This window comes from Pseudorasbora parva, chromosome 18, assembly GCF_024679245.1.
Source record: "Pseudorasbora parva isolate DD20220531a chromosome 18, ASM2467924v1, whole genome shotgun sequence".
Lineage (NCBI taxonomy): Eukaryota > Metazoa > Chordata > Actinopteri > Cypriniformes > Gobionidae > Pseudorasbora > Pseudorasbora parva.
The window spans coordinates 31307378-31319537 of NC_090189.1; the positions used below are offsets into that span (position 1 = coordinate 31307378).

Here is a 12160-nt window from a genome sequence, read left to right on the forward strand (position 1 = left end):
CCAATCGACCAAGGCGCATCTCATTACCAGGTCTAGGGGGCATATGAGGACACAAATATCTATAATGACATGGGTATGACATAGGAATTACACGGAAAGGGTGAAATATGAGGACATTGGCCATGTCCCCACTCTTCAAAATGCTTATAAATCATACAGTATAATTTTTTTTTAGAAAGTAAAAATGCAGAATGTTTCATGTGATGGGTAGGTTTAGGGGCAGGGGCCGAGTAGGGGGATAGAAAATATGGCCTGTACCGTATAAAAACCATCACGCCTATGGAATGTCCCCATATGTCACAAAAACAAACGTGTGTGTGTGTGTGTGTGTGTGTGTGTGTGTGTGTGTGTGTGTGTGTGTGTGTGTGTGTGTGTGTGTGTGTGTGTGTGTGTGTGTGTGTGTGTGTGTGTGTGTGTGTTCTGAGGCAGTGTGCCAGTGTGTGTTAGAGGGTGGCAGTGGGTTGGGAGGTTTGCAGCTGTAGGCATGTGTTAGCCGCCATCAGGAGTGCTGCTGTATGCTAATCTGACATTTGTCACATCTGGGAACATGTGTGCGCGTGTATGACCGAAAGAGAGCCACTGCGGCTTGGGCTGTCGGCCCAACACTTGCATACTTACAGATACTTCAGTATACTTTTTACACTCAAGATATAAGATGATACATACTAACCAAATATACATTTATATAAGATAGTGTGTTTTATACTAAAGTTAATCTTCGAATTTCACTCACTTTGAGTAAGACATTGAATCATTGGTTCAAGCGAGGAATGAAACCCAGTGTGTTGCAGGAGAGCAAAAACAGAAAAACCATAATAACTATAATATTAGTGCTGTCAAATTGATTAATCGTGATTTAATCGCATCTAACATTTTATATATATGAACATATATATAAACTTTTCTGTTAGATGCATTTATATGTGATTAATCGCGAAACGATTTGACAGCACTGATTAATATGTATTATTTATTTTATAAGATTATTATATCATTTTATTCATAGTTTATATTAATTTTGTAAATCAATTGTCAAATATAATTTATTTTATATAATTGTTTTTATTGATTTGAAAATATTTTTAAATTACATTTATTCCTGAATGATCAGCATCATTACTCCAGTCTTCAGTGTCACATGATCCTTCAGAAGTGGCTTTACTGTCACTTTTGAGCATTTTAATGTTGCTGAATAAAAGTGATATTATCTTTCACAAAAAAATTTTTTTTTACTGACCTCAAACTTTTCAAAAGAAGTGTACATGCAAGGAATAATTGATGATGGGGCGTTGAATTATTAGAAAATAATGCACACTCGAGGTGGTTATGCAGCCACACTCTAAAGAATGCTGGGTTAAAAACAACTCAAGTTGGGTTGAAAATGGACAAACCCAGCAATTGGGTTGTTCAAATCCACAGTGAATGGACCCATTGAAACAACCCAATTTCTGGGTTTGTCTATTTTCAACCCAACTTGAGGCACAAAGCGTGAAGAATTTTCTAATAATTCAATGGCCTGTAGTCAATTTTTCCACTTATTCTACAGTTACCCCACCTCGAGACATTGTCCAGATGTTATTTCTAGACGTGCGTTATAGGCTGTACGGACGTTTAAAATAACTGAAATCATTTGGCGAAGTGATATGGAACTGTAATGCGGTCAAGATCTGCCTGGAACACCTTTAGCCATGCTTTTCCCTGAAAATAATGACGCACCTTAGAACGTTGGTCAACCAATCAGAATCAAAAAATTGTATTTTATTATATTTTTATTGTTGATTTTATGCGCTTATATATCATTATAAATCCCAAGTCCCAAACTCTGTTTCTCTGTGTCCATGTACTGTAATATCTATTCGTATGTTCTTGGCTGTCTGGACTCTATAATAGAAGAGATTGTGTGTGTTCAGTTAAAGGCTTTAGCGTTTTGTGAATCGGTGACCCCGCAGCTTTCGGAGGGAAGGATGGGTGGTGTATTTGAAGCGGCGTTAAACATTGATGCCGCCACACCTCTCCCCCTTGCCAAATTAAGCAAATCACCGGGCCACTCCGGGCAGGAAAAGGAACACGCGTCATAATTGTGTGACATTTGGGTAATGACCGTTCTGACATTTCAGACTGACACCTTCTCCCTCTCGCTTTTTCTAGCCTTTCTTTTCCCACCTTTTTGCGGCAGAGCCTCGTGCATTTAAAGGGTAATGATACAGACTGACAGCTTTACGCTTTAAACGGACCAGCGACACACACACGCACACACTCTTGATATTCCCTGCTCTTCTCTTGGACCATAGAGCCCGTCTCGCCTAAGATGTCATCAAAGGAGAAGGAGAAAGAGATTAGATGACCTACGTCATGCAGCCGCTAGCAAAATATTAACAATGACTCATTTCGTGATAAATCAACGTCAGTCTTTTATAACTGCCAGTGGTGTACATGAGAAAAGTGCAGTTTTTTGTCAATATTATTCCCACTTTTGTCTCGGTGTCCTAACTAAAGCAGTCTGCAGTCTTACGCCAGTCTAGAGAGGCATGAGAAACAAACACAATTGATCTATTCCTGTCTGTTTCATGACCAGAAGAATCTGAGAAGTAGACACATTAGTCGCCACGTCTGAAATTGAATACTTGTTTACTATAAACTGTAAAACAAAATGTTGGTTTAACTTAAAAAAGTAAGTAATCTACAATGAAAGAAATTGGTTTAATAAATAGAAACTGAAAATATTATTGTATCTGAACCACATTAAAAAATTGATAAATCATGAAAAAGCACAATTTGGCATGTTTCACTGCGTCATCAGAAATAAAATTAAAAAAATTACCCAATATGCTTACAAAAGCTTTTAATAATATTTGAATAAAAATTGTCGATTCTCAAAAATGTTCATTGTATTAACTACATTTTTTGGTTTCAATTAACTCAATTTTAAGACAACCAGTAACTTTTTAATATATATATTTTTACAATGTATAGTATGCAAAAAACAGTACGGCAAAAGAGTAGTATGTCCGAATGCATAGTATTTAAAAAACAGTAGGCGAAAAGTACCTGGATGACCTACAACTTCTGCTAAGAATCTGAAATGTGCATTCGATGGACACTTTACTGTCCCATGAGGCCACTTGAGAAGATTTATGAATGCAAGTGAAGCGACACGCGACCGTAACAACATGGCGGATGTAGTCACTGGAAGGCAAACCTGCAACCTTTTGCCAAAAAAGCATTATCATTGCGCCGCTGGACCCATGGTACGATCAAGTTCCTTCATTTATTACGCAGGAATGAGAGTATAGTTCATAGCCATATCAATCTAAAAAAATCGCAACTTTTCATTTTCTGTCAGTCTTCGTACATGATGTAACTACAGAAAAGTCAAGTTTTAAATAAGAAAAAATTTGAAAGTCATATTGGTCATTTTTGAACAAGATGCTAACGGTCTAATCAGAATCAAGGGATTATGCTAAGCTATGCTAAAAGTGCTACTGCCAGACCAAGAGATCAGCTGAATGGATTCGAAAACGGGTAAAACATGAGTTGGAAAATGAGCCTATTTTTAAAAATAGTGGTGTGTTTATTTAATCATTTAATTATAAATTTTATTATATTCACACTCTTTTTTCCTGCTAAGTCCTACTGTATGTTTACTAGCATTATAACACCAAATATAGAACATTATTCACAAGACGAACGTGCTAATTCACAAGAAACTGTGACATAAACGTAAAGCCAGCCTGAAATGCCAGCAATTTGATTTCTCCCGGCAACTCAGTCTAGAAACCTGTACATTAATTTCTACTGCTTCTGTTACACTTTTGCAGGAACTAGTCACAGACTGGCTTATCCACCTGGCGCGCTATTGGTGGGTTTAACACGTTGACAGATAGAGAAGAAATGGATCGTTGCCTGTTGATCACGCCTCTTGTGGTCTGATTGGTTGAAGGACTATCCAATTACATACAGAGTCATTTGAATAATGCTTGTTTATCAGTCCTCTTGTTCAGAGCAGACTCACCAGACCAATGTTCAATTTTAAATTCAGCTTGGTCTGGTGATAGCCAGACAAACGTGAACTAACCAACTGTCATAAATCTCTGAACGCTGGCCACTGACGTCACTGAATTATATGATAGACTGAGGTGCCTCACGTGATCGAAGTTTGCCACTTTTTTCAATGGTAAGAGCCACAGACCTTCTCATCTCCCAATAATAAGAACTCAACATTGACAGGGCTCAATCCGAGTTTTTCTTTCAAACTCCCTCTGCAAGCGATAGGATAGCGCTACAACCAACCAGAGCAACGAAGGTGAAGAGGAGCTAGTTGACAGATTAAACTTTCGACATATCCGGTCGGCAAAACTCCGAACACATCTTCCCTTCTTAAGAATGACTTCAGTGCCGTTCTTTTCTCAGAGAAAAGCTTAACTCCAAGTCTTCCAGAGTCACGGTCAAAGCTGATTCGAAAGACCGCCGTTCGCCAGTTTCTGTGTTTACTAGTAGCACGCAAACGCAACTCAGCCGTCGTTATTATGGCCCCGCCCACCGACTCTATACACGATGTGATTGGCCTGACAAGAGTTTGGTTTTTACTGCTCAGAAGTTTTTGAGAGTTGCTAGACGACACTTGCGGCAGATTAGATTTGCTGCCGCTAGGCTAGGGTGAACCTAGATTTCTAGGCTAGCAATCTCTGGTTAGTACGTCTGAATTTCATTCATACTATGTTCATTTTATATAGAGCATACTTTTTTTCATGGTCGCAAAGTATATTCAAATTCAAATGTAGTAGCGTAAATCAAAAGTCTGTCTACAGTCTTTCCATCAACTCATCAAATGATATCCACTGTCCCTGATGCTAAAGCTCTCACTGTTCGTTTAATATTAAAAAACAGCACTAACGTCATCTTACTCACAATTGTCATTAGTTTTGTTACAAACATACTGTGTGCATACATATTGTGTGTATGGGAGCACCTCACATTTATGCAAGGACGCAAACTTCCTCAGTCGCATACTTTTGGGGTTCTATATTATTTATGTTATATATTCTAATGTTCACTTTCGAAATCTTTCCACAGCCTTGTTTTTTATTGTTTCCATTTATTTTATTTTGTTATTTTGTTGAATAATTTTTTACATTTATTATTATTATTATTATTATTATTATATAATGATAGTTATATTAATAGTCCATTAATAAATTATATTATTTTGATAAAACTTATATAATATATAATATAATTATATATTATATAATGATTTCCTTCATAACCACAACAGCATGTTTTCTTTCACATAAATGACACAAAAAAACATAATCCTAACCCCCAACATTACTACATTTCTGCAATATTTTGCATTTACATGTTCATTTATTAAACAATTTTGCTCATTTGATTATTGAGTATAGTACTTCCTTCTCTTAAACATTTGACCACATTTAAAACCATTCCTGATTTAGAATTCCAATAGCTTTCCCCTAAAAATAAGTGCAGAACATTTGAGAAAAGTGAATAGATTCCATCTAGGTCAGAGGTGTTCAGTCCTGCTCCTGGAGGGCCACCGTCCTGCAAAGTTCAGCTCCAACCCCAATTAAACACACCTGAACCAGCTAATCAAGGTCTGGTGCTGCGTTCCAGGCGAGGTTGGACTTGCGAATGTCCCAAATGGAATGCTTCAGACATCATTGAGTTCCACATTCTCAGAGAGTCACATTCTCATTTTGACCACATAATATCGCCATGACAGATCATATTGTGTTTTTGTTTCAATTATCGCTTACGAAAAGCAAAAACGAAGGTATTATTACATAAACGTACTATTATTACAAAGCTTATGCTCATTGAAAGTGGCGTAAAATAACACAGTCTCGCTGTGGTTGGGGTTGATCGATGTACCACAAGTTCACAGGTTGAATGTCCGACTTTGAGTGGTGTTCCAGGCGTTCCTTGCCGGCACGTGTGTTGCAAGTTTAAACTAAATTTTGCAGACAGTGGTCCTCCAGGACCGAGTTTGGACGCTCCTGATCAAGGCCTTGTCATCACCCCTAATGTAGACTGACCCAGGTTGGGCTTAAAATTTGTTGGAATCAAGGGCAAGACTTTGTCTTTCAAGACAGAAACAAAATGATTGCTTAAACATCATGTGCAGGTGGCGAGGAGAGAAGCAAGCCTGCAGTGCTGTGGGTCATGTACTTCAACATGAGGGACACGTCAGCCCTGGACAGCAGCAGCTACAGCCTGCCGAGCAACGCTCACGTGTGTACCGGTCCCGATAGCAGCCTGGGCAGCGACTACTCCATTAAACTGGTGAGGCCAGCAGAGGGAGGCAGACACTACGCTCTGCGGATCAGATATTGCCTGTAGGCTGTTGATTTAGACAAAAATATGATTGCTTCTGTTTTTATTTCCAGGCCGAGTCGGTGTTTCATCATCTCCTCCCTGATGAAGATTTCTGTCCACCTGCACCCAACCCAGAGGACATCATCTACGATGGCGACGGCCCGCAGGCCGAAGGGCCAGGGTTTGAAGCGGATAAAAGCCAAGCTGAGGATGAAGGTGCTGCCCATGAGAAGATTTCATCGGCTGAGAGCTCTGAACCTGCAGAGATGGACAGTGTTACCCAGGAGACACCACTGGAGACGACCCCACCCTCTGGAGAATAACGCCTTTAGAGACATTTGTTCATTTTCTCTACAATCACCATTTCACTGAGCACATGGAATCCAAAATACATCACGTTCTGCACCATGTGAGCCAATCTATCTCACAACCCAAGTTCTCATCAACCCTTTTTATACATTTTATGTGCCTTTCTTTCACATTTTCACACTCAGTACCCTTTACGATATTTTATTCTGACCGGTTACTGTAAGCGGTTTACGAATTTACTTGTTAAAAACCAAAATTCTCTTCAGAATGTATTCATATGTATTCACTATTTTGCATGGTTTAAGCAAGGTGCCTATTATATATTTTATGGTTATTTGAATGGAGTACAAACACACTTTTTTTGGTGAGGAACTGCTGCGTCAAACCTTCTCAAGACTCATTTGCCAAGAACTTGTATTTCAAACATCTATTTGCTTTCATACCTTAAGTCTGTTTCGCGTCATCACATCCCTATGTATTTCTAATGGCTATAAATGTATGTTGCAGAAATGGTTGTTGGCATTAAATATTTAATTGAAGATGTATTTTAGTATGTCTATATTATTTATTATATAAGCCACTGGCAAGTGACCACTGGCTAGTGAAGCAAATAAAATCTCTCCATCACGGTTTGACAAGGGCCAAACTGTGATGGCTATCTCGGTCTGCATTGGTCAGTATCTAGCAAAAGTACTCAAAGGAAGGAACAGTGGTGAACTGGTGACAGGGTCATGGGCGGCCAAGGCTCATTTGATGCACGTGGGAAGCGAAGGCTGGATATACTGTAGTTTAAATTGCTCAAGAAGTTAATGTTGTACTGATAGAAAGGTGTCAGAATACACAGTGCATTGCAGTTTGTTGTGAATGGGCTGCATATCTGCGTTTTTTTTAATGGTCTATGCTGCAGACCAGTCAGGGTGCCCATGCTGACGCCTTGTCCACTGCCGAAAGCACCGACAGTGGGATCGAACAGTGAGCATCAGAACTGGACTATTAAGCAATGGAAGAAGGTGGCTTGGTCTGATGAATCATGTTTTATTTTACATCACGTGGATGAGCAGGTGCATGTGCATGACTTACCTGGGGAACACATGGCACCAGGATGCACTATGGGAGGAAGGCAAGCCGGCTTTGGTGCTTAGGCAGTGTGATGCTTTGGTCAATGTTCTGCTGGGAAACCTTGGGTCCTGCCATCCATGTGGATGTTACTTTGACACGTGCCACCTACCTAAGCATTGTTGCAGAGCATGTTCACCCTTTCATGGAAACGGTATTCCCTGGTGTCTGTGGCCTCTTTCAGCAGGATAACGTGCCCTGCCACAAAGCAAAAATCGATCAGGAATATTTTAAGGAGCACAACAACGAGTTTGAGGTGTTGACATGGCCTCAAAATTCCCCAGATCTCAATCTAATTGAGCATCTGTGGGATATGCTAAACAAAAAAGTCAGCTCAATGGAGGCCCCACATCGCAACTTACAGGGCTTAAAGGATCTGCTACTTACATATTGGTGCCAGATACCACAGCACACCTTCAGGTGTCTAGTCTAGTCAATGCCTTGACGACTCATGGCTATTTTGGCACCAAGAGGGGGACCAACACAATATTAGGTCATAATGTTATGCTTGATCGGTGTATACATTTGTACCAACAGAATCCTAATGCACATGTATATACATTGGCACAAATTCTAAGCATTTGCATGTTAATTGTTTTTTTTTCATTAAGTGTAGTTCTTTCAGCACCGAAACATTTAACTCCATTGACAAAAAAATGAGATACATTTAAAGTGATCGGTCACCCTGCAGTATTGAACTTGACATCGTCCGTCACTAAACAGATTTCACTGCAAAACTCCACTGTTCACTGTGACACCGAGCATTAGTGATGCTCTCTGAGTGCGCTTCACCTGCTCTGAGTCTGAAAGCGAGGTGAGGAAGCGAGAGCGGGCGGGAGAGAAGGAGCACAGTTTGATGACATTTGGTTTGCACTGCCATGGCTGAACAGATGGCTCATTATGGCTGCGAGTGCGCAGTCGTCCCTCTCAGCGCTTGCTGTCTTTGTTTCCGTGGAATTTGATATGGGCTCTGCTGAGGGTATTTACCCGTTCTGGAGGGGAAGAATTACTGCTGAACACATGGCCCAGGTTAGTCCCAGACCAGAGGAAGTGTGCTGATTCTTTTAGGCGGCTGGGAGTAAGCACACCCCTGACAGCACTGACGAGTGTTTAGAGTCAAGTCAAGAGTGATGTGTGTCACATATAAACCAGTCTTTGGTTTAATTTACTCATTTTGTAGGATGCACGGCTGCACAAGTCGTGTAGGCTTAGAATGCAGAATTTTGAACGTATTTTGAAGCAGCACTACTTTATTACTATCATGTATTTTAACCCTATGACTGTCATTTTAGAATTCATATACATAAATTTGAATAGATGACTGAGTTTATTGTGGCTGGTAATAAATCATACATGAAATTTAAATAATTATTAATACATCAATGCAATTCATCTTTTAAAAAAATGTTTTGTGTCAGCCCTGTTACATACAAAATATTCAGGGTTTGAAGATCATTGCAAAAATGTCTAATAATGGCCTCGGCTATTAATTGTCATCGCGCCACAGTATTATTCAAGTTGTTCTGGTGATTAAAAATGGTGTTTATCTCATAACAGAGCTGAACTATCAAGGTTGATGAAGTCATGTGCCGTTACTAACCCTAAAGCAATACTAATACTATTCAACCCTGTTACTGTAATTTTGGAATTCATACATTTGAAAAGGTAACTGAGTTTATTATACCTGGTAATAAATCATACATAATATTTAAATAAATATTGAGAAAATTTGTTTTGTGTCAACCCTGTTACATAAAAATCGATCAGTGCAAAAATGTCTAATAATTACCTCAGCTATTATTCCGCTGCACGGTATTAGCATTACTATATTTCAACCCTGTTACTGCAAGTTTGAAATTCATCTCATTTGAAAAGGTATCTGAGTTTATTGTGCCCTTAATAAAATAATACATTATTATTTATTTAAATATAAATAACTCCTGCCATTTCTCTCTTAAAAATGTGTTTTGTGTCAAGCTTGGTTCAATCAAAATGTTCTAGGGTTGAAGATTAGCGCAAAAACGCCTCACAGCATTATTTTAAAGCTCCGCTGCAAGATGATGCACTACTTTATCACTGTCCTGTTACTGTAATTTTAGAATTCAAAATGTAACGTCCAATAATGGCCTCACCGCAAGTACCACTGCACCACAACTGGAGATGGTGTTTATCCCATAACAAAGTGGAACTATTACGCTTAATTGGTTCACTGTAAAAAAAAAAAGGTTGCTTTTTGTTGGTTTAACTTAAAAAAGTAAGTAACCTGGTTACCTTAAAATTTTGAGTTTATTGAAATTAAAAATTTGAGTTGATACAATGAAGGAAATTTCTTTAATAAATAGAAACTCAAAATTTTTGTATCTGAACCACATACATTTTTTGATAAATCATAAAAATAGCACTATTTGGCATGTTTCACTGAATCATCAGAAATAAAACACACAATTACCCAATATGCTTACAAAATCTTTTAATAATATTTCAATAAAGGTTGTCGATTCTTGTCATTGTATTAACTCAAAATTTTAATTTCAATGAACTCAAAATTAAGGCAACCAGGTAACTTTTTTTCTAAATCATTTTTTACAGTGTTCTTGTTTAAGGTTCTTCTGTTTAAGGTGCTTTCATTAAATGATTGTCATATATTATATTCAAAATTATTGAGCAAACGTTTATATAAGTGAATTACACTTAAGAACACTTTTCAGAATCTTAGAAGAACATTGAGAGAACATTTATATATGAGAATATGTTCTGATAACGTTTTGAATAACGTTCTTATAACCAAGCAAGAACGTTAATACAATGTTTATATAACAAGAGAATTTAACGTTATAAAAACGTTTTGAAAAGCGTTCTTACAGTATAACCAAGCAAGATAATTTAACAATCTAATGATGTTCTTTTAACCCAGCAAGAACATATGTTTAAGAAGAGAATTAAACGTTCTAATAACGTTCTTATAACCAAGCAAGAACATTAATACAACGTTTATATAACGAGAATTTGACTTTCTAAAGTTTTGAATAACGTTGTTATGCCCAAGCAAGAACGTTAATACAATGTTTAAGACAATTGAACGTTCTAATAACATTTTGAATAACGCTCTTATAACAAAGCAAGAACGTTAATAGAGCATTTATATAACAAGAGAATTGAATGTTCTAATAATTTTTTTTAACCCAGCAACATAATACATTTATATAACAAGAGAATTGAACGTTCTAATAACATTTTGAATAATGTTCTTTTAACCAAGCAAGAACGTTAATACAACGTTTATATACCAAGAGAATTGAACATTCTAATAACGTTTTGAATAACGTTCTTATAACCAAACAAGAACGTTAATACAACGTTTATATACCAAGAGAATTGAACATTCTAATAACGATTTGAATAACGTTCTAATAACCAAGCAAGAACGTTAAAAAAGTTTATATAACAAAAGTATTGAACGTTCTAATAAGGTTTTAAGTAACGTCTTATAACTAAACAAGAGCATTAATACAACGTTTATATAACAAGAGAATTGAACCTTCTAATAACGGTTTGAATAAAGTTCTTATAACCAAACAAGAACGTTAATACAACATCTAAAAAAACTGGACACTTTACGTCCCCAGAACAGTTAGACATAACGTTTTTATAAATTAAGGAAACGTTCTTATAAAAATATTAGCTGGGATGAAGCCAATGTCAAGGTAAACATAATTAATTTTTTTTTTTTTTTTACTTTAGATGAAACGTAGCTACTTCTGTTGAACCACAGAGCCAATTTTTTTTTTTAGTTGAACAGAACATGGAGCCAAGATGAGTGCCGCATTTTATAAAAAATTTAAATTGTTAAAAATCTTAACTATAAAAAGGAATTTCTTCCAATGACAAACATTATTTCATTATTTATTTTGCCTTTGCTCGAATCTCTTAAATAATGCAAGTTGTATATAGCATAGCCTACTGTGAAGTTATGTGAGGACACAAATGATATCATTTTCTGAGAGTGACCTACTGATAATCCCCCAGCTGAGACACAAGAACATTTAGGTTTAAACAGACAGAGTGTCCATATATCTGCTTCATGCTCTGTGATCGATTTCCTCAATTTTCGTAATTTCATGACAATCCTTTATCTCCAGCATTTTGGTTTCATCTCATTGTTTTGGGGGCATGAGATTATTTTCTTCTCTCTTGAGTGACCTGCCTGCTCAATAGCATCATTGGGAATCAATTTTCTGCTTGGAGAGTCTTGACATTCAAACGCAAAAGGGTAGAATGTGCCACAGGCAAGACACCTAGCGGGGGCCGTGCTTCTCCGGCACTATGGGGTGCATTCAGTGAGGAATCTTTAGGGACTTACTCTGAGGAGTTGTAAAATGTTTCTCAACAAATTAAGGAT

The 12160-nt window shown here is 37.5% G+C and overlaps 1 protein-coding gene across 1 annotated transcript in view; it reads left to right on the plus strand.

The window, feature by feature from the left end:
- chm (CHM Rab escort protein) overlaps nucleotides 1–7190 on the plus strand; it is a 93337-nt gene extending 86147 nt beyond the window's left edge. The window contains exons 14-15 of the mRNA XM_067423224.1: nucleotides 6146–6303; nucleotides 6408–7190. Of these exons, the coding sequence (XP_067279325.1) occupies nucleotides 6146–6303; nucleotides 6408–6659 (410 nt within the window). The 3' untranslated portion in view covers nucleotides 6660–7190. The remainder of the gene's footprint in view (nucleotides 1–6145; nucleotides 6304–6407) is intronic.
- Nucleotides 7191–12160: the final 4970 nt, after the last annotated feature.